General features: G+C 60.0%; 2 protein-coding genes across 7 annotated transcripts; both read left to right on the plus strand.

The window, feature by feature from the left end:
• The first annotated feature begins 3,806 nt into the window (after positions 1 to 3,806).
• FXYD6 (FXYD domain containing ion transport regulator 6) lies at positions 3,807 to 13,382 on the plus strand. Of its 4 annotated transcripts, none has more exons than XM_033081594.1 (8): positions 3,807 to 3,907; positions 10,271 to 10,333; positions 10,521 to 10,562; positions 10,675 to 10,749; positions 10,883 to 10,919; positions 11,085 to 11,134; positions 11,236 to 11,279; positions 11,654 to 13,382. In XM_033081594.1, the coding sequence occupies exons 2-7, from the start codon at positions 10,276 to 10,278 to the stop codon at positions 11,262 to 11,264; spliced, it is 291 nt and encodes a 96-aa protein (XP_032937485.1). In that variant the 5' UTR covers positions 3,807 to 3,907; positions 10,271 to 10,275; the 3' UTR covers positions 11,265 to 11,279; positions 11,654 to 13,382. The 4 variants fall into 4 exon arrangements, with proteins under 4 accessions (XP_032937485.1, XP_032937487.1, XP_032937483.1 ...); XM_033081596.1 differs by having other exon boundaries at positions 10,274 to 10,333; XM_033081592.1 differs by lacking the exon at positions 3,807 to 3,907 and adding an exon at positions 4,050 to 4,275.
• Positions 13,383 to 14,083: 701 nt separating this feature from the next.
• On the plus strand, positions 14,084 to 16,365 carry FXYD2 (FXYD domain containing ion transport regulator 2). 3 transcript variants are annotated; one of them, XM_033081599.2, is made up of 6 exons: positions 14,084 to 14,251; positions 15,059 to 15,097; positions 15,217 to 15,291; positions 15,855 to 15,891; positions 16,031 to 16,061; positions 16,176 to 16,365. In XM_033081599.2, exons 1-5 carry the CDS (start codon positions 14,179 to 14,181, stop codon positions 16,053 to 16,055), a joined length of 249 nt encoding a protein of 82 aa, XP_032937490.1. In that variant the 5' UTR covers positions 14,084 to 14,178; the 3' UTR covers positions 16,056 to 16,061; positions 16,176 to 16,365. The 3 variants fall into 3 exon arrangements, with proteins under 3 accessions (XP_032937490.1, XP_032937488.1, XP_032937489.1); XM_033081597.2 differs by lacking the exon at positions 14,084 to 14,251 and adding an exon at positions 14,290 to 14,452 and having other exon boundaries at positions 14,987 to 15,097; XM_033081598.2 differs by lacking the exon at positions 14,084 to 14,251 and adding an exon at positions 14,304 to 14,452.
• The last annotated feature ends 1,510 nt before the right edge of the window (positions 16,366 to 17,875 follow it).

A 17,875-nucleotide genomic window follows, 5' to 3' on the forward strand; every position in this document is an offset into this window, starting at 1 on the left:
CCTGCTCCTGCTGGGAAGGGCTGTGTGAATTCCTGGGTTTGCTTCACTTCTCCTGGATTGGCAGTGCTGGGTGGCTGCCCCCGACCTGAACTGAGACAAAGAGAGCTGGTGCCTTTTGGGAAGCACCAAAGTCAGCCTGACCTCAAATCCCTCCTCAGAGCAGCAGCCCAGAAACCTCCCACGGATGCAGGAGCTGCTGTGAAGAACGGAGTGTGCAGGGCCCAGGGGACCATTCCCAGTTCCCAGCCTGTGCCAAGGGCCTTGGGCAGCCCTGCTGGGTTGCAGGGAGGAGGGGGGCTCTGCTCCCCCCACACTGAGCCTGGACATTCTGCACTGGACTGCCCTGGGTGTTGCAGGGCACCACGATTTTCCATCAACACAAGCAGCTGATCTTGAGTTAGAGACAGATCCCTGGCTTCCCTGTTTTGTTTTGTCTGGTTAAAGGGGGAATTCAGTGGGCCTTAAGCCATGGACCCAGCTTAGGTTTGTGCAGAGGTGATCTGGGGGTTTGTGTGGATATGTCAGAGCACAGCAGTTCACAGTGGTTTTATTACCTGGAGAAAACTGATCTTTTGAGAAGGAAAAACCCAAAATTGGAACCCAGTAAGAGCTGATCTTGCTGGAGCTGTGTTCCTGTGACAGTAATGGACAACATTTCAGCACGTGTGGGACCTTTCTCCTCTGCTGTGGATTTCTCCTCTTCGGGGGTTATTGCTCTTCTGAAAGTCTCTCACAGCAAAGAAACGCTTTAATACAAATTTAATTTTATTCCTTCTAAACTGCCATCCAGCAGTGTCTCCCCCCAGGCCCACATGCAGGTATGCTGTGTTTTCCCAAGGGATGAAGTTTTCTAAGCAGATTAGGAGTGATTATTTTCTCGTGAAGCCTGGCCACGGCTGTGTTGCTGCTCCCAAATGCTGTGCAGATGAAGCACACGCCTTGGCCCACCGCTTTGTCTCCACTCCTGGGGGAGCAGAGTCCTGGTGGGCACCGAGGAGCTCCTGGGACAGCCCAGGCCATCACCTGTGGCTCTTTAAAGCCTTTTGCTTGCTCAATATCCTGCTCCAAGAGCATCTTCCAAGGGTGGGGGGTGCTGAGCACAGCCCCACATCTGGCTGAGCTGTTCCCAAGTTCCTCTGTGCTCTGGAAATCATAGGCCAGCATCCCAAAGGGATACAAATTACAAAAATAATTACAAAAAATACAGCCTGGCAGGCACCACGTGAATTACCTCCCATTAGTGGTGGTTTTCCCAATCTCTCCTTTTATAGCTCTTTGTTCTGCTGTGTCAAAACAGATTTGTTTATAGGGTTTCAGCGATGATGTTTCCTGCAAAAATGCTTTTCCTCTAGTAGGGGATTGGTTCCCTTCCACGGTAACATCATCACTTGGCACGGAGTCGCTGGACTTCAGCTGGAGCTGTGCTCGACAGGGCAGTGCAGGAGTTCCAGCACAGCCACTGCTCCATCCCCGCTGCTGGAGGCATTCAGGGCACAAGGAATGGCTTGGACCCTGATGGAAAATGATGGCTACACACAGCTTTTGCCACTGCTCCGCTCTCCCTGATGGGGCTGCTGAACAGGCAGTTTCCAAGCTTGGCTTTACCTTGAAAATTGGAGTGGAAAGCTCTGGAGAGCGAGTGGCTCCGTCCCTGCCCCAAGCCCAGAGGGAGGAGACGCCTGCTCCAGGGTAAGGAGACGCAGGTTCAGATGAAATCATGCCCTGCTGGAGCTGCTGGCAATGCTCCTGCTCTCACAGAGAGCTGAGGGGACCAGCCCAGCCCCCTTGTTAGCATAAATCAACATCTCCTGCCTGGCCTCTCCCATTACGTTTGGCCAGTTTCTCCAGAAGAGAAGCTGGAAGCTCGGTACTGCCTCTCCAGCAGCACAGCTCTGGGGAGCAGATGTTTTACTATGAACTGCTGGAGCTGCTTTTCCTCCTTCCTTCCCACATTCACATAGGGATCTCTATATTACCTGAGTTTGTAAAGGAAAAAACAAAAACTTGCTGCTGATTTTTTTTTATTCTACTCACTTTTGGGCAGCTCCTTGGGAATTTGTAAATAAGGAACCAAGGGAAGGAGAGCACAGGAGCACATCCAGCCACATCCAGCTGTGTCCTGGCTGCTGCTGCATGGGGCATCGGTGCTTGGGGCTCTGCAGAGCCCCACCGTGCTCACTGCAGCCCCCAGGGCATGGTCACACCTGGATGTTTACTGTGTGCTGTGGATAATGATAGCTGAGAAGCAGATAAGGTCAGAGAAGCCCAAAACTTGATTATAGTGGCTTGATCCCTGTCCTCCCTCTCTGCAGGGTAACTGACAGCCTTATCCTGTTATCCTCGTGCATTAGAGGGACTTGATGTTTTCCAGCTCCTCCGTGTTGGTCTGTATCTCTTGACCCTGTGAATAATTGCCTTGAAATGCCAGTGCTGGTTTATTTTCCTTTTATGTTTTACTGGAAGCGGTGGAACGGTGCCGTCACTGCCTGATTTCCATCTCAGATGCGTTGGAGTTAACAGGGATGAGCCAGCTCGGCGGTGGACAGCATTGCTGAGGTGTTTTTCCAGGAAGAAATGGCTCTCCAGGGCAGCAGCAGCAGCCAGGCAGAGATGTGCCAGTCTGGCCTGGGACAGAGCGGTGCCCAGGCTCTCAGCTACTGCCTGGCAGTGCCCCCAGCACCCTGTTGCCATCCTGCACTGAACAAGATCTCCCTGCCCAGTCTTGCTCCTCCCAACACGCCTGGCTGTCTGGTGGGAGCAAACTGGGGCTTGTCACAAAGCTCTGAGGCAGGGCTTCCAGAGCTTTTCACAGGGCTTTTTGTGCAGCCCTTGTGTCTCACAGCATTCTGCCCTGGCTGCCTGAAGCGTGCCCTGGGTAACTCCCAACAGGGCTGAATCCTGCAGCTGCCAAAGTGCTGCTGGGTTCAGGGCAGGCACTGCAGGTACCAGGGCCTGAAACTGAGCCAGGCCAGGCTGGAATTGTCCCTGCTGCCCACCCTGACCTGGTGGACCCTGGAGCTGGCTGAGTGGACGTGGCTGAAGCCCTGTGAGCTGGGCCACCTGGCCTGGCAGCCTTTCCCAGCGCTCAGGAGGCAGCAGGGCTTCTGTGCTGTGTTTACCAGTACATCTGTGTGTGTTTTCTGCTGGCCCCAGTCTGTTCCTCGCTGCCCCCACAGCTCAGGGCAGAGTCCAGCCTGCTGCGCTGTGGAAGGGATGGTTCACAGCCAGGTGAGCGTTTCCCCTCCATATCTGCCCTGCAGGCACCGTGACTTTTGTAGAACCACAGAATCACTGAATGGTTTGGGTTGGGAAGGGATATTCAAGGCCATCAAGTTCCAAATCCCTTGACAACTCCACCTATCCTCAGGTTTGCTCCAAGCCCCATCCAGCTTGGCCTTGGACACTTCCAGGGATGGGGCAGCCACAGCTTCTCTGAGGCCAGAGCCTCACTGCCCACACAGGAAAGAATTTCTCCCCCATATCCCACCTAACCCTGCCCTCTGGCAGTGGAATCCCATTCCCTCTTGTCTCTCCAATCCATCCCTTGCCCAAAGTCCCTCTGCAGCTCTCTTGGAACCCCTTTAGGCGCTGGAACGGGCTCTAAGCTCTCCCTGGAGCTTCTCCTCCCCAGGCTGGGCACCCCCAGCGGCTGTCCAGAGCAGAGGGTCTGCATCCCCCTGAGCATCCCCGTGCCTTCCCTCTGGGGGGACCTGGGAGCCGCCGGGCCGGGCCGTGCTGGCCGCGCCCCGCCGCTGCCCGCGCCCCCCGTGCCGAGGCGCCGCCCCCGCTCCGCCCGCCCGCTCCCCTTTGTGCGGCAGCCCCGCTCCGCGCTGCGCTCCGCTCCCCCGGCACCGCCCGGAGCCGCGGGGCCAGCCCGGCTCTGCCCGGCTCCGCACGGCCAGCTCAGGTGGGTCCGGCCGGAGAGGGCTCGGGGGGATCGGTGGGGAGGGATCGGGGGGTGCTGGTTCCGCCCGGCCAGCGTGCGGCTCGGGGTGCCCCGCTCGGGGCTCCGTGCTCCGGTACCGGGGTGCGGTCACCGAGCCCCAGCCCCGCTCCTGCTGGGGATGGCTGGCCCAGACCCCGCCCCGCTGCCCCGGGGCATCGCCCCTCGCCCCGACCCGCTCGCATCCCGGTCCGGCGGCTGCCATGGCAACGCCGGGTTCCGCGGTTTCCCGCATCCCACCGTTGCCTGGTTACCAGCCCCCCGTGCTGGGGAGGATTCCCCGGCGGACCCACCCGAGACCACCGCGGGCACAGCCGGAGCACGGCAGGGCTGTAAGGAGCGGGGGGATCCGGGGAGCGGGGGGATCCTATGGAGCAGGGGGATCCTATGGAGCAGGGGGATCCCGGGGAGCGAGGGGATCCCAGGGAGCCGGGGGAGCCGGGGGATCCCTCTCTCGCAGCCCTTGGCAGCGCTCTGGCTCCTGTTGTTCAATATTGTAGTAACACCGTGCGTAAACAGGCCAAGCGCCTCATCCCGGGAAGGCGTACGGAGGAAGGGAAGAGCGTGTCTCTCAGGGTGTGTAATTAATGCTTCCAAAGAAGCGGATTTTGGAGTCCATGTGGTGGAACTTGGATCTTGCAGGGATATTTCTGTGGGAGGGAAAGTGACAGGTGGTTTGTGTGGATGTGAATAAGCAGCGTGAAGGAGCAGCCTCTCGGGGAAAGCTGTGTGTGGATTAGCATGGAGCACCCATTTTGGCAACCCACAAGCGCTCCAAGACGCTGGCGGTCCTGCTGGGATTTTCAGTCCCGCTGGGTGGTTTTGCTCCCAGTTTGGAACAAAGACAAACCCGGAGAATCCCTGCTCATGCACGACTGGACCGTGGTTCCAAGGCGGAGTGAAGTGGAGAGCTGCCAGCATGAAGCGCCATGGCTGCCAAGCCAGGCCACCTGTTAGAGCATGTTTGGGACCTGCTGGAGGATATCCTGTGTCTGCAAGGTGTGAGTCTGCCTGCACCTTCCTCCCACCAGCCTCATGGCTCTCACTCATGGAAATTTTATCTGCTTTGTCTCAGCGTACCCGTTCAGGTAAAACATGGGGTGGGGAGCCACGGCTTTGCCAGGTGTAGGGGACACTCCCTGGCCCAGCAAACCGCAGCTCTGTGTCTGCTGTTTCCCCCGTGTTTGCCTTTCAGGCTGTGTGTGTTTGGAAGGTGTAAGGAGGCTGCTGAGCTCTGCAGCTGTTGTGTCCCCAAGCTGGCGCTGGCAGCATGGAGGTGTCCTGCCCTGTCCTGTCCCACCCTGGGGCTGTGCCACCTGCCCATCCCTCTGTGCCTGGGCCAGTGTTTCAGGGGACAACAGCCGTGTTTCAGGGCACTGCTGCCTGCCTCCTGCTCGCGGTGGTCGTGGCTGATGGTGACAGCAGAGGCGAGAAGGGAGAAAATGTCTGCTCTGATGTGCTGTGGAGCGTGGCAGGGCTGTGGTACCCCGGCATGCTCAGGAGCCTCAAACAGCATCTTGCACACTGCTCTGTCAGGGTGTTCTGATGATCTGGATCCTGCAGGGAACCTCTCCCTTGTCTCACCTGTGGCATTCTCATGGCTGATGCCCCTGCAGAGCCCCAGGCTCGTTCAGCCGATGTGTGGCCAAACAAGGGTGTGGTGGGAGGTTGGGATGGTCCAGGCAGGTGCACGGTCAGGTTTACAGCCCCTGGTTATCTGTTCATTAAATAAGGAGGGATCAGGAGCAGCAGACTCCTGTGGGAGGTGCTGGTGGTGTTTACTGCCTGCTGCAGCCCAGGCTGGGTTCCCTGGCAGCCTAAAGGCAGCCTTAAGCTCAGCAGGGTTTGCATTGGAGGTTTGTCCCAGTGAAGGATTGGCCTCACTGCCTCACTGGGGTGACATCAGGGGGCTGGGGATGGTGCTGAGCCACACAGGGCCAGGCAGTCTTGGCTGAGGCTCCTCGATGGTTTAGGGTCAGTTCCATGAGGCTGGAAGAAGCCCTGCAAGAGGCAAGTGGAATTCTGGGGTACAGGTGTGGGATGGTGAACTGAGAGACACCCCAGAGCAGCAAAAGAAACAATTAGACTTTCATAAAGGCAGGTTTGTGTCTCCCATCCAGTCAGCCTCTGAATCAGCACCAGATTTGGGAAGGGCCACCCATACCAGAATGGCGAGGGCTGGAAATCTGCTCTCCTCTCTCATTTAGAAGCACGAGGCACAACAACAGGCGCATTAATAGCCAGATTGATGCTGACGTGAAATGGCAGAAGAGCACATCTATGCAGAGCTGGAAATGTCCATTCACACATGCACGCTCTTAAATGCCCCGGGCAACGGAGCGCTGCTGTCACGGTCTGGGGGGCTTTGCACAGAAACCAGAGATTTTAACTAGGTCTGATCTTCGGGAGAGCCCTGAGGACTCCTGGTGGAAGGCAGAGGCTGCCCGGAATTGCGCTGTGATGGCTGAGACTTGACAGTGCAGATCTATGCAAAACAATGGAAAGGAAAAGGGGACTTGGAGATCCAAGAGCGTTACAAATTCACCTGCCTTGCTCTGGCAGGATTTGCCGTGCTGCAGAGAGCTGAGCCAGGCAGGAGGGACTGGGTCTGTCTGCCTGGATTTGCCCGCTCCTCTCCCTCGCCTGCTCCAAGCACGCACACCCACCGAGCGTGGCGTGGGAATGGCAAGGAGGGATGGTCCAGGAGGAAGAGGCTGAGGAGGAGCTGAGGCTGTGCTCTGCACGGAGGCAGTGCTGGCTGTGTGTGTGGCAGGGCTGTGAATCATCCGGCCGGCTCGCCTGGGTGCGGGTGGCTCCTGGTGCCAGGGTGGCCCTGCCATTGTCACCCTGCCTCGTTGGTGTCACTGCTGGCTGCGCTGGGCAGGGGGAACTGAGCCTCACCATGGGGCAGGTCCAGCCCTGGCAGCACTGGGTTAATCCCCCATCCCACTCTCATCCACATCCTCCCAGAAAACAGCAAACTCTGTGTGCTCCCTCAATCTGTGATGCTGCTTCCTCCCCCCTGAGCCTCTCACAAATTCCTGCTGCCTCCTCCTACCACCGGCTCTTCTGTGAACGTAGGAATGGTGGAAGATGTCTGGTTTCCCTCACAAAGCAGCAGGTTGAGCTGGGATGAGAGAGAAGGGGAGTTCTGCTTGGCTCCTGTGCCACTCGGCCTCTCTCTGTGTTTTGCTGGATCTCGCAGTTTTAACAGGAAACCCCCATGTTTTGGTTCAAGTCACAGTCTCCAGGGTGGTGACTCCAAACCAACAGGAAGAAAACAGGGAGAGATTTGTGCTGTGGGACGTGGCAGCTGCTGGTTTCCCTCTCCTTTCCTGTGCTGAGGCACAGCTGGATTCAGTATGGGGGAAGGCAAGAGCAGGGAGAACGGCAAACCTTCAGCAGTGCTCGCTCTTCTCACTTTATTTCAGCTTCAGGAAGAAGTGGGTGGGCCAGCTTGGAGCAGCCCAAAAAACCTGTGGCTCTTTGCAAGGCATATGCTTCCTTGGAGGAGAGCTGGGCTCGTTTGCACTGCAGTTTGCCTTTGGAGCAGGGACACTGCCAATCCTGGCGGTTCACTCGTGCAGAGATAGGTTTGAGAGCACGGAAGTGTGTGAATTCTAGGAATTGAGATAGAAAAACAAAGAACATATGTGTGCTGCGTGCTTGGCTCGGCCCAGCAGTGAACTCTGCCGCGCTACGTGCGAGAAGCCAAATGCTGAGCAAAGGGGTGGAGGGTGTGTGTGTGTGTGTGTGTGGCTGGGTAGGGCCCAGTGCCACGTGGAGGGGCTCAGGGCAGGGAATAATGAGAAATTTCCGGAGTGTGTTCTTCAGGGAATGATCCAGTAGCTGGCAAAGAGCAGCAAAACTGTAAAAATCTGATGAATGATTTGTTTGAGAAATACAGGAGCCAATGAATATTGATCATGGCACAGGACTGTGAGCTGGGAAAATGACTGATTCTGCAGCCTGGTGGTGAGGAGAGAAAGAACGTGAGAGAAAGGAGATGTGCATCTCCAAGTGACTGTGCCACCAGCTGTGGGTTCTTTGTGTGTGTTTCTAAGACCTGGTAATTACCCCGAAATCTGCATCTCAGCAAACGAGGGGGTTTGTCTGGGCACACTCTGGTGCAGCCCAGCAGCTGCAGCAGAGGGGATGAAACCCTCCAGTGTTCGGATAAACACATCGCCTCCGGAATGGCAAATCCTGGAAGGGGAGGGAGGGAGGGATGGGATTTATCGTGGGATGCCGCTTGTTGTGATGAGCGAGGCGTGTTCTGGGAATGCTGGTGGGGCCGGGGCTGCCTCCTCTGTGGGGTGGGGGTCCCAAGGGCAGCGCTGGGAAAGGCCAGGGAGCCAAGCACTGCTGGGGCCAGCCCTGGTGGGCATTGCTGAGCCTCCTCTGGGCCAGCCCTGGTGGGCATTGCTGAGCCTCCTCTGTGCCAGCCCTGGTGGGCATTGCTGAGCCTCCTCTGTGGGGTGGGTGCAATGGGGTCCCGAGGGCAGCACTGGGAAAGGCCACAGAGCCAAGCACTGCTGGGGCCAACCCTGGTGGGCATTGCTGAGCCTCCTCTGTCCCAGTGGGAGCGAACGTGGGGCACAAACTGGGAGAAGGGGCCGTGGCAGGGTCTGGGGGATCTCGGTGTCCCGGCCTGGGGCGGCTGAGCTGGCTGGGCAGCGGGGTGGGCTGCGGTGGAGGCTGTATGGGAATCAGGTCAGGCTCTGGAGGGGCTGAATAGCAGCACGCCGGGCTCTGCTGAATTCCTGCTGCGTCCAGGGCCCCTTCCTTATCGGCACTAATCCAGCGCAGCAGCTGCAGCAGCTCTGTAGCACTCGGCGCTATCGATAACCTCCCTTCCCCTGCCGAGCCAGCAGCCAGCCCTCTCCGTGCTCCCGACCATGTATGGCCACCCAGCCCGGCTCCAGGGCACGGGCACCGCCTGGCACGGCTGTCACCCCCCGGGGACACAGCAGCCAGGCTGCCACCGCCTGCCCTCGACGGGGCTCATCGGCCAAGCCCTCTCCTCCCGACGCGAGGTGTGCCCCGCACGCAGGCAGCACACCACCGGCTCTGCAGCCAGCTGGGAGGGCAGGGAGCGGCTCCCCGCTGTCCCCTGGATGTCCCCTGCGAGCTGCAGAAGGGATGCTGGCAGCAGGTTGGGGTAGCAATGCGGTGCCTGGGCAGAGCAGCGCTGCCGGGTCTGTCCCAGCAGTGAAGGTCCCGTCGCAAATGCAGCTGGGGACATGTCCCCACTGCCCGAGGTGGCAGGGGGTGTCACAGCCCGGCCACAGCGTCCCTCCACCCGCAGGGAAAGGTCCGTGCTCCGGCCGGGTGCTCCCAGCGAAGGGACAGGGCCCAGCTCTGCTGGGAGGGGACACCGAGATTATTTATGGTCTCTCCTTGCTGCTGCAGGGAGCCCGGAGGGCAAGCGTGTCTTTGAGCTCAGTCCCACCAGGGCCACTGGCCTCATTGCGGGAGTGTAATTGCTGTGCTAATTGGGACAAGTCATCATCAGGGGCCGGCCGGGGGCTCACGGCCAGGGCCGTGCCCTGCTGAGAGGAGCCCTGGGATGCTCAAAACCAATGAAATTTTAAGAGCAGATGTGGAAAGAGCGAAGTAAAATTGTTCTTCTTGCTTCTCCTCCTGTGGTGTCTCTTAAATCTTCTTGAGAAAGTTTTTAATTGAAACGCACCACATTAAAAAATAATCCCAAGTGCGAATGGAGTGTGTCCCAGTTTAGGAGGCTGGAAATATTCAGCAAACTGGTTAAGTTATGCCAACTGCTCCCAAAGACAGCGGGATTTAGGCTTGAGTGTTTTCACAAACTAGGGTAACTGTAAATCCAGCCTCTTTCTTTTTTTTCCCTGTCTCTGAGGAGGTTTAGGTTGAATATTAGGAAAAGGTTGTGCCCCCAGAGGGTGCTGGGCACAGCCCCGAGGCTGCCAGAGCTCCAGGAGCATTTGGACACAGCTCCCAGGGGTGCACAGGGTGGGACTGTTGGGGTGTTGGCCCCATTGCCTGCAAAGCAAACTTGAGACTGCACTGAGATTTATGCCAAGCGGAAATGGTCAAAAAATGCATCCAGAATCCTACAAGAAAAGTCTGTCTGTGCTCAAACCCTTCCCTTCCTGCCTTTGAACCGCTGGGCTGGGCACAGCAGTGGCACCTGGGTGTTCCCTAGGACCAGCCTGGCTCCCTGTCCCGTGGCATGGGCTGGCCCTGCCGGCCCACACTGCCAGCCATGGGTTGTGTGCAGCTCCCTGTGCTCCCTGACCTCCCTCCCTGAGTCACCTGGGTGCTGACACCCTCTTCTCCCCTCTGTCACAGCAGCCATGGAGGCAGCGCTCATCTTCCTGTGCTCCCTGCTGGTACCTGCGGCCCTGGCAGACGGTAGGTGCCCGGTGCTTCTCACACACACCTCAGGAAAAGGCTGGGGAACCCCGGGGAACAGCCTCCACAGGGATCCAGGGGGGCTGCAGTGGGTGTGGGGCAGCAGCCCAGAGCCCAGAGCCCCAGAGTTTGTGGGGAGCAGCCAGGGGCTCACTCAGCTCACACCCCCCTGTCTGCTCATTTCCAGTGGCCACCCAGGAGAAGGAGGAAGAGGATCCCTTTAACTATGGTGAGTGAGCCTGGCTGAGCCTGGGGGTGGGTGTGGGGGTGCCATGGGCACGGAAAGAGCTGCCCCCTTCCCCGAGCCCAGCAGGAATGAGTCCTGTGTCTCCCCCTCCCAGATTACCAGAGCCTGAGGATCGGGGGGCTGGTGTTCGCCGTGGTCCTGTTCACCGTGGGCATTCTGCTCATCCTCAGTAAGTCGGGGATGTGGTGGGTGCTGGGCTGGCAGGCTGGGGCTGCAGGGGCTGTTCCCGTGCTGGGGGGGCACTGGAAAGGCCTCACCCCATTCCCCCTTTGGCCACACTCACAGTTTCTCTCCCCTTGCAGGCAGGAGGTGCAGGTGCAGTTTCAAGCAGAAGCCCAGGTGAGTGAGGGCAGCCTGGTGGGGGCTGCACTCTCTGGGTGTCCCTTTGGGGTGCCCAGAACTGGGGGAGCAGCTCTGCCTGCTCCCAGTGCTCCTTCCTGGCCATCCCACTCCCAGGATGGGGCACGGATCCCAGCTGCCCTCACCGTGCTCCTCTCCTTGCAGGGCTCCGGGGGATGAAGAGGCTCAGGCAGAGAACCTGATCACCTCGAATGGTAAGGTCACAGTGCTGGGGTCACTGTGCCACTGCCCCGTGTCACAGCCCCCTCCCAACACTGGGCAGGCACCACAAACCCCTCTGCTCTTCCCTTTGCAGCAACGGCGGCACAGAAAGCAGAGAACTGAGCAGGAGCCGATGCTGTGAGTCCCGGGAAGCATCAGGATGGGAGGGACAGCTGGGGCTGTGTATGGGGGTGACTGCGGGGCTCTGAGCACACCGTGGGACTGGGCAGCTCTGAATCCCTGGGATGGGGTGGGGGTGAGCACTGCTGGGGTCCACAGCAAGGAAACTCAGCGCTGGCAAGGTCCTGAGTGTCCCCAGGCAGCCCAGCAGGAAAAGGAAGCATCTGTCCGGATTTTCCCTTGTGTTGCACTTCCTTTTCTGGGGCTCCTCCACCCCTGAGTGGTTTTGGGTTTAGGGTGTTCAGAAAGCTGGGTGTGAACCCCTCTCTGAGCTCCCCGATGTGCTGGGCTGGTTTGGAGAAAGCCTGACCCGCTGCTCTGCTCCCCTGCAGACCCAGAGAGCCCAGGAGAGCCGGTCGGAGCGCAGCCCGCAGCCTGCGAGGAAACTGAGCCCCAGCAGCAGGTCCCTCTCAGGAGACGCGGAGCTGCCGTGTCTGTGTCCCCTCCGTGCTCCAGCACCAGTTCTGTGTCTCCTAACCCGACTAAACTCTGCTCACTCTGCCTCCCGTGGTGTGTAATGTTGCTGTGAGATGATCATTACCTCTAGGGCTAGTTGTTGCTGATGTTGTAATTGTGACTTTCTCTTCACCTTTCTCGTGCCGTGCGTGTGATTCGGGCTCCGTAGGACTGGCAGGCTGCTGCCCTTTGGGCTGCCCTCCAAGCCTGGGAGCAGGGAGTGTGGGCTGTGGGGCAGAGCCCCCATTCCCTGCCCGTGCCAGCAGCGCAGCCCCCCCGGCTTTGGGCAGGGCTTGGGGACCTGCAGTGCCCTGGGGACCTGCCCAACCATTTCAGGGCCACCCGTACCCATTTCAGCAATAACCCCCTGCGTGCCCTCAGCCTAAAAACAGCCATGGTGGGGGTGAGTCAGGCAGGGACATCCCATGGCTCAGCCCTCCTCGCTGGGGTCACTGGGGTGCTGGATTCAAGGCTGAAGGGAGCTCTCCCGCCTCTCCTGCTTGGCACTCCCTGTTTCTGTCCCCTGTTTAACCTGTGGGACGCTGCTTTAAATGTGAGGTAAGGCCGTGGTGGCAGAGAAGCCCGTGAGGTCCCCAGCACGGTGACACTGTGGGTGAGGGCAGCAGCACAGCGGTGACCCCACTAACCAGCACAAACCAGCTCCTGCCGAGCTGGGTGGCACAGGGTGAGGGCTGAAGAGAAACAAGAGATCCTGTCCGTGCTTGTCTCTGGCAGGGAAAGGGCAGCAGCGTCTCCTCCTGGTGCTCCCTGCCCCTCCTGACACCTTGTCACTCCCTGTGCCACCCGTGTCAGTGCTGTGTGTGGTTCCGTGTCACCCCCGGTGCCAGCTGTCCCCTCTCCCCGTGGAGCAGCAGTGAGTGGCACTGAGTGATTCTCGGGGGGTTTGCACACCTGAGCTTGCACTGTGACAACCTGCTGAGCCCAGAGGCCATCGTCACCCTGTGTCCTCTCATGGGTCAGAGGCAAACCTGTGATTTTTGGCTCTTCCCCAAGTCCATGGGCAGGCAAAACCTCGGCTGGGGCTAGGGACAGCCAGCTTGGGTGGGAGCAGCAGTGAGGGGTCCCCAGGGCTTCACTGAAACACCTCAGGGTGCCATCCCCACAGCAGGAAGGGGTTTTTCCCTCCAGGATGGTTCTGAGAGGAGTTTCTGCTGTGTCCATCCCACTGTGGTGGCCCTGCCTCAGGCGTGGGCTGTGTCCCTGCATGCTTGGCATCACTCGGTGGCACCGGGAAGCTCTGTCCCATCCGTGCCAGGCAGAAGGACCATGTCTCTCGTGTTGTGTCCCTTCCCTCTGTGCTGGCTGTTGCAGAGAGCTCTCGGGCAGAGCAGACCCCCGGCCCAGCCCCCGAGTGTCACGGTGTGTGTCCCTCCAGTCGGAGTGCCCGTGCTGTCCCTAGTGTGCCGTCGGTGTTACCACAAAACAAAGAGCTCCCTGTGGTGTGTAAAATGGCCAAACCCTGAGTGTTGTAAAATAAACTGAGCTATTGTGTCTCCTTTTAAATAGGCGAGTGTGCTGCTGTGCTGGAGGGCTGGTGTGCTCTGTGCTGTGACCTAAGGGGAAAGGAATAAAATATCGTTTCTATCGGTGCCTGCCTGCGTTGTCTCGAGGGCCGTGGCGTTCCCAGGGCAGCCTGGCAGCTTCCCACGCCGTCCCATTGTGGCTTGGCTGGGGCCAGGGGAACAGGGGCAGCGCCCTGGGCAGCACAGCCGAGCTTTGTGCCGGCCGAGCTGCCTTCTGCAGCTCAGCAAGAGCCAGAGCCCGTGGGAAGGGAGCGCGGGGGCGCGGCACCGCCGCTTTGTCCCCGGTTTTTGGGAGCCGCGGCTGGCGCGCCGGTGCGGCGGATGCTGAGCGCTGCCAGGGCACCGCGACAGCAGTGACAGCAGAGCCGCCCCACGCTGCACCCTCCCGGGGCTTGGCCGAGCCCCGTGGCACCGGGGCAGGGCTGCCGAGGGCTCCGGGTGTCCGCGCTCCTCTGCCTTTCCAAGGGGAGCGTCCCTCGGGGCCGGCTCCCCCCACGGCCACCCCCGGCGTTAATCGCCTTTTGTGCGCGTGACTCCCGCCCGCTGATGGCCAGATTAGAGCAAACTGGATTGCACAGCCCTCCTGGCAGCTGGCCACGCCGGGCCCGGGGCTGGCACCGCCCGGGGACGGGCACGGCATCGCGGTGCGCACTGCCGGCGGGGATGCGCCGCGGACATCGCGGGGCTGCCGGGCTCGGTGCTGGCACGGCGGTGCTGACCCGGCCCAGGGACGCCCTCGGTGCCAGGCTGGGAGGACGGGGCGTGCTGCTCGCTCCTCCCCAGCAAAAGGCAGTCACAGCCTGTATTAGAGCCCATCCCTTCACCGCCGCAGGAGGTGAAGGCCGGCAGGGCGGACAATGGGAAGGGGAGGGAGCGCTGGGACAAGGACGCACGGCTCGGGGTGCCCAGCCCTCCCCACCGGCTGGCACGGTGGGTGCTGCCCCTGCCCTCCCCTCCCTCTTTCCCAAAGGCAGGCGGGAGCCCTGTGCCTCCCCTCGTGACTGCGATAAACATTACACCGAGGCCATTAATGTTTAATGAGGTTTGTCTCCCAATTAATGCGCTTTCCCGTGGGTGCCCACTCGCAGTGCGAGGCGCCCGCCGGACGACACGCTGAGACCATGGGTGACGGTAAGGACAGACACCTCCACCGGGACATCTCCGTGCGAGGAGCTGGTCCCTGCTGGTCCCTGCTGGTCCCTCCCACCACGGGGGGAGCTCTCGATGAGGATTCGGGGTGGGCAGACGTGGGGATGGATCCTCAGAGCTCCACAACCCTGTGGCACATCGGTGTTTGCCTTCCTGGGGTGATTTCTCCTTTCAAGCTGCTCCCGGCAGAGGGCTGTGCGGTCAGGTAAGGTGGCTGGAGCGGTGACACGGTGACCAGCCCGCTGACACGGAGCGGGGTTATTGGGGTGCATCTGGAGCGAGGTGTGAGCCTGAGGGGTTGTTCAGTTCCGTGCACAAAGGGGACAGAGCCATTGTCGGAGTCCTGCGGGCAGTGGCAGCTGGGGGCCTGCCTGCAGCTTCACCTGGAGCTCGAAGGGTCCCAAGCATCCCGCAAATGCAGCCTGCGAGTGCATCCCGTGAATGTGCCTTGGGTGACACCCAGGAGTTTCGAGGCTCAGCTGCGTGCCAAGGCAGTCACAGCACTCTCACTTGCAGTCCTCGATCCAGCTCTCTCCCACCTCCACACTGTGAGGACGTGGCTCTCACTGGAATTTCTCCTCTTTTCAGAGCAAGTGCCCGAGCAGGGCCAGGACAGGTTCAGCTACGGTGAGTGTGTGCCCGGGCAGGCCGGGGGCTGCGGGCAGGGGGACGGGCAGCCCCCCCAGACCCCCCTTGCCCCTGTGCCATGGGCTCTGTGCTGAGGGCTCACCTCTCCTCCTCCCCAGACTATGACACCATCCGCAACGGGGGGCTGATCTTCGCCGTCGTGGCTTTTGTGATCGGGCTCCTCATCATCCTCAGTGAGTGGTGGACACCCCTCGGCTCTGCTCCGTGCTCCTCTCAGCCTCCTCCTCTGGGAGGGGGCTGGGGGTCACCAACTCTGTCCCCACAGCACTGGGGGTGGGCACAGCCTGCCCCTGGGGCTGCCTGGGAACTTTCCATCCAGGCACGCTCCCAGCACAGGGCGAGTTGGGACGGAGACCACGTAAATATTTAGTGTTTCCCTGCCAGCGCCAGCGCTTCAGAGGGAAGGTCACTCATTAAAAATAGCAGAGAAAACTCTGACATTTCCAGAGAGAGGAACCAGAGCTCCCAGAGCCCTCGAACCCCAGCAGCTCCCAGACTGACCCCATGTTAAGTGTGCAGGGCACCCTGTGACCCTGCCTGGGTGTTCTGGCACTGCTCTGAACTCTGTGCAGGGTGGCCACGGTCACAGCGGCTGCGAGGATGTTGCCTAATAATTTTAGGGAGAAAATCATGCAAACCAACAGTATTTGCAATCCTGGGGCAGCTTGAGCAGGGTGCAGGGTGGGTGTGATGGGGTGGGGGGAGGCTCAGCCTCAGTCATTCCTCTCACCCCCAGGCCAGCGGTTCCACTGCGGAGGGAGGAAGAAGAGGAGGTGAGTATTGCATGGTGTTTGTTTAGCTTCATCTCTCCTGCCTGTTCCAGTCCTGCCAGCTGACAGGGCCTGCATGATCCCCCTTCTCTCAGCCACATTTCCCAATGTAACGCTTCTCCCTTCGCTTTTTGCTCCACAGGCAAGGGAACGAGGAGGAGCTGTAGGTGCAGGTAGGAGGCTCCCTGTGCTCTGGGCTGCTCGTGTTTCAGGGCAGCACTTCTGGGGGTCTGTCCGGGGAGCAGAGGGGCTGGGACACGCTGGCCATGTCACCCTCCCTCTCTCAGAGCTGCAGTGCCGTCATGGAAGCAGAGCTCCAGCCGAACCCAGGAGTCCTGGCCAGTGGCCACCCCTCACCCCGCTCCAGTGGATCCTTTACCCCGCAAGGCCAGAGCGCAAATTACCCTCGTGCTTCTCCCTCCCTTAGAGCCAGCAAGAGTTTCTTGGCTAATAAAGTTCAAGCTCCGAGAGGTTAAACTGTGTGCCCGAGGCGTTTGGATCGCCCACTCTCCTGGCCGGGTGCCAATCACTTTTCAGCCCTGCAGGCTTCTTCCATCACAGACCCAGGAAAGGAAAGGTTCCCGCTGGCTCCTCCGCAGCCCGAGGCTCGGAGCAGGGTTTGCTCCGGATGTTTCTTCTCCCAGCTGCAGGTCCTGGATCCTGCGGCACTTGCCTTTCCCTTGGGACGCCCAGGCAGCAGCTGGCAGCTCTGTGGGGCTCCTTGTGTGCCCGTGTCTGGCTGGGATGGGGTTAATTCTCTGCCTCACAGCTCTCGAGGTGCTGGGCTGTGTGTTGGGAGCTGGGAAGGTGCTGGGAACACTCCAGTTCAGGCTCCTGCTGCTCCCACAGTGCTGTCCTTTCAATGTCCCCCTCACCAGCACTCTGGGGTGGGCAGGATCCGGGCAGGGGACACGGCCAGGACAGCCCCAAACTGACCCAAAGGATATTCCAGACCAGGTGACACGGCCAGGACAGCCCCACACTGACCCAAGGGACATTCCAGACCAGGTGACACCTGCTCAGGTACAGAAGAAAAGGGAAAGGAGGAGAAAGGGAGGTGTGAGAAAGGGTTCGTGAGTTACAACATTCGCCGAGCGATCCTGACTTCCTGGGGAGGGGCTGGGCCTCACCTGCGGGTGGCAAGTGAAGAATTTAAACCCTCTGGGTTTCTCCTTTTTCCCTTTTCTTGTGCTCACGTTCCCTCTGCTTTCACTTTATAAACTGCCTTTTTCTTGGCCCCCGCGTTTGGGGGATTTTCCCTCTCTTTAATCCCTCCCTGCCCTGCTGGGAGGGGAGTGCTGGGGCAGCTCAGTGGGCACCTGGTGTCCAGCCAAGGTCAGCCCAGCCCAGCGGCACAGAGCGCGATCCAGGCGTCCTTCCCGGCCAGGAACGGGGCTGCGATGAAGCTCAGAGCTCTGCGTGAGCTCTCGGCCTCTCTCGGCTTCGGATTCAGCCAGAAACGGCTCTTTAGAAAAATAAAATAAAATAAATAAATAAAAACTCTCCCGCGATTGGGCGGTGAGTGAGGAGGGAGGCTGGCTCTGAGAGCTGGCCCGACACAGACACCTAGTGACGGGAGAGCACAGGGCTGCATGTCCCCAGCCTGTCCCCCCTGTCCCCAGCCTGTCCCCAGCCTGTCCCCCAACCTGTCCCCCAGCCTGTCCCCCAGCCTGTCCCCAACCTGTCCCCAGCCTGTCCCCCATCCTGTCCCCCAGCCTGTCCCCAACCTGTCCCCAGCCTGTCCCCAGCCTGTCCCCAGCCTGTCCCCAACCTGTCCCCCAGCCTGTCCCCAACCTGTCCCCAGCCTGTCCCCAGCCTGTTCCCCATCCTGTCCCCAGCCTGTCCCCAGCCTGTCCCCAGCCTGTCCCCCACCTTGCCCCAGCCTGTCCCCCAACCTGTCCCCAGCCTGTCCCCAATCTGTCCCCCAGCATGTCCCCAGCCTGCCCCCCAACCTGTCCCCTAGCCTGTCCCCAGCCTGTCCCCCCTG

The sequence above is a fragment of the Catharus ustulatus genome, chromosome 28, assembly GCF_009819885.2.
Source record: "Catharus ustulatus isolate bCatUst1 chromosome 28, bCatUst1.pri.v2, whole genome shotgun sequence".
NCBI classification, from domain to species: Eukaryota; Metazoa; Chordata; class Aves; order Passeriformes; family Turdidae; genus Catharus; species Catharus ustulatus.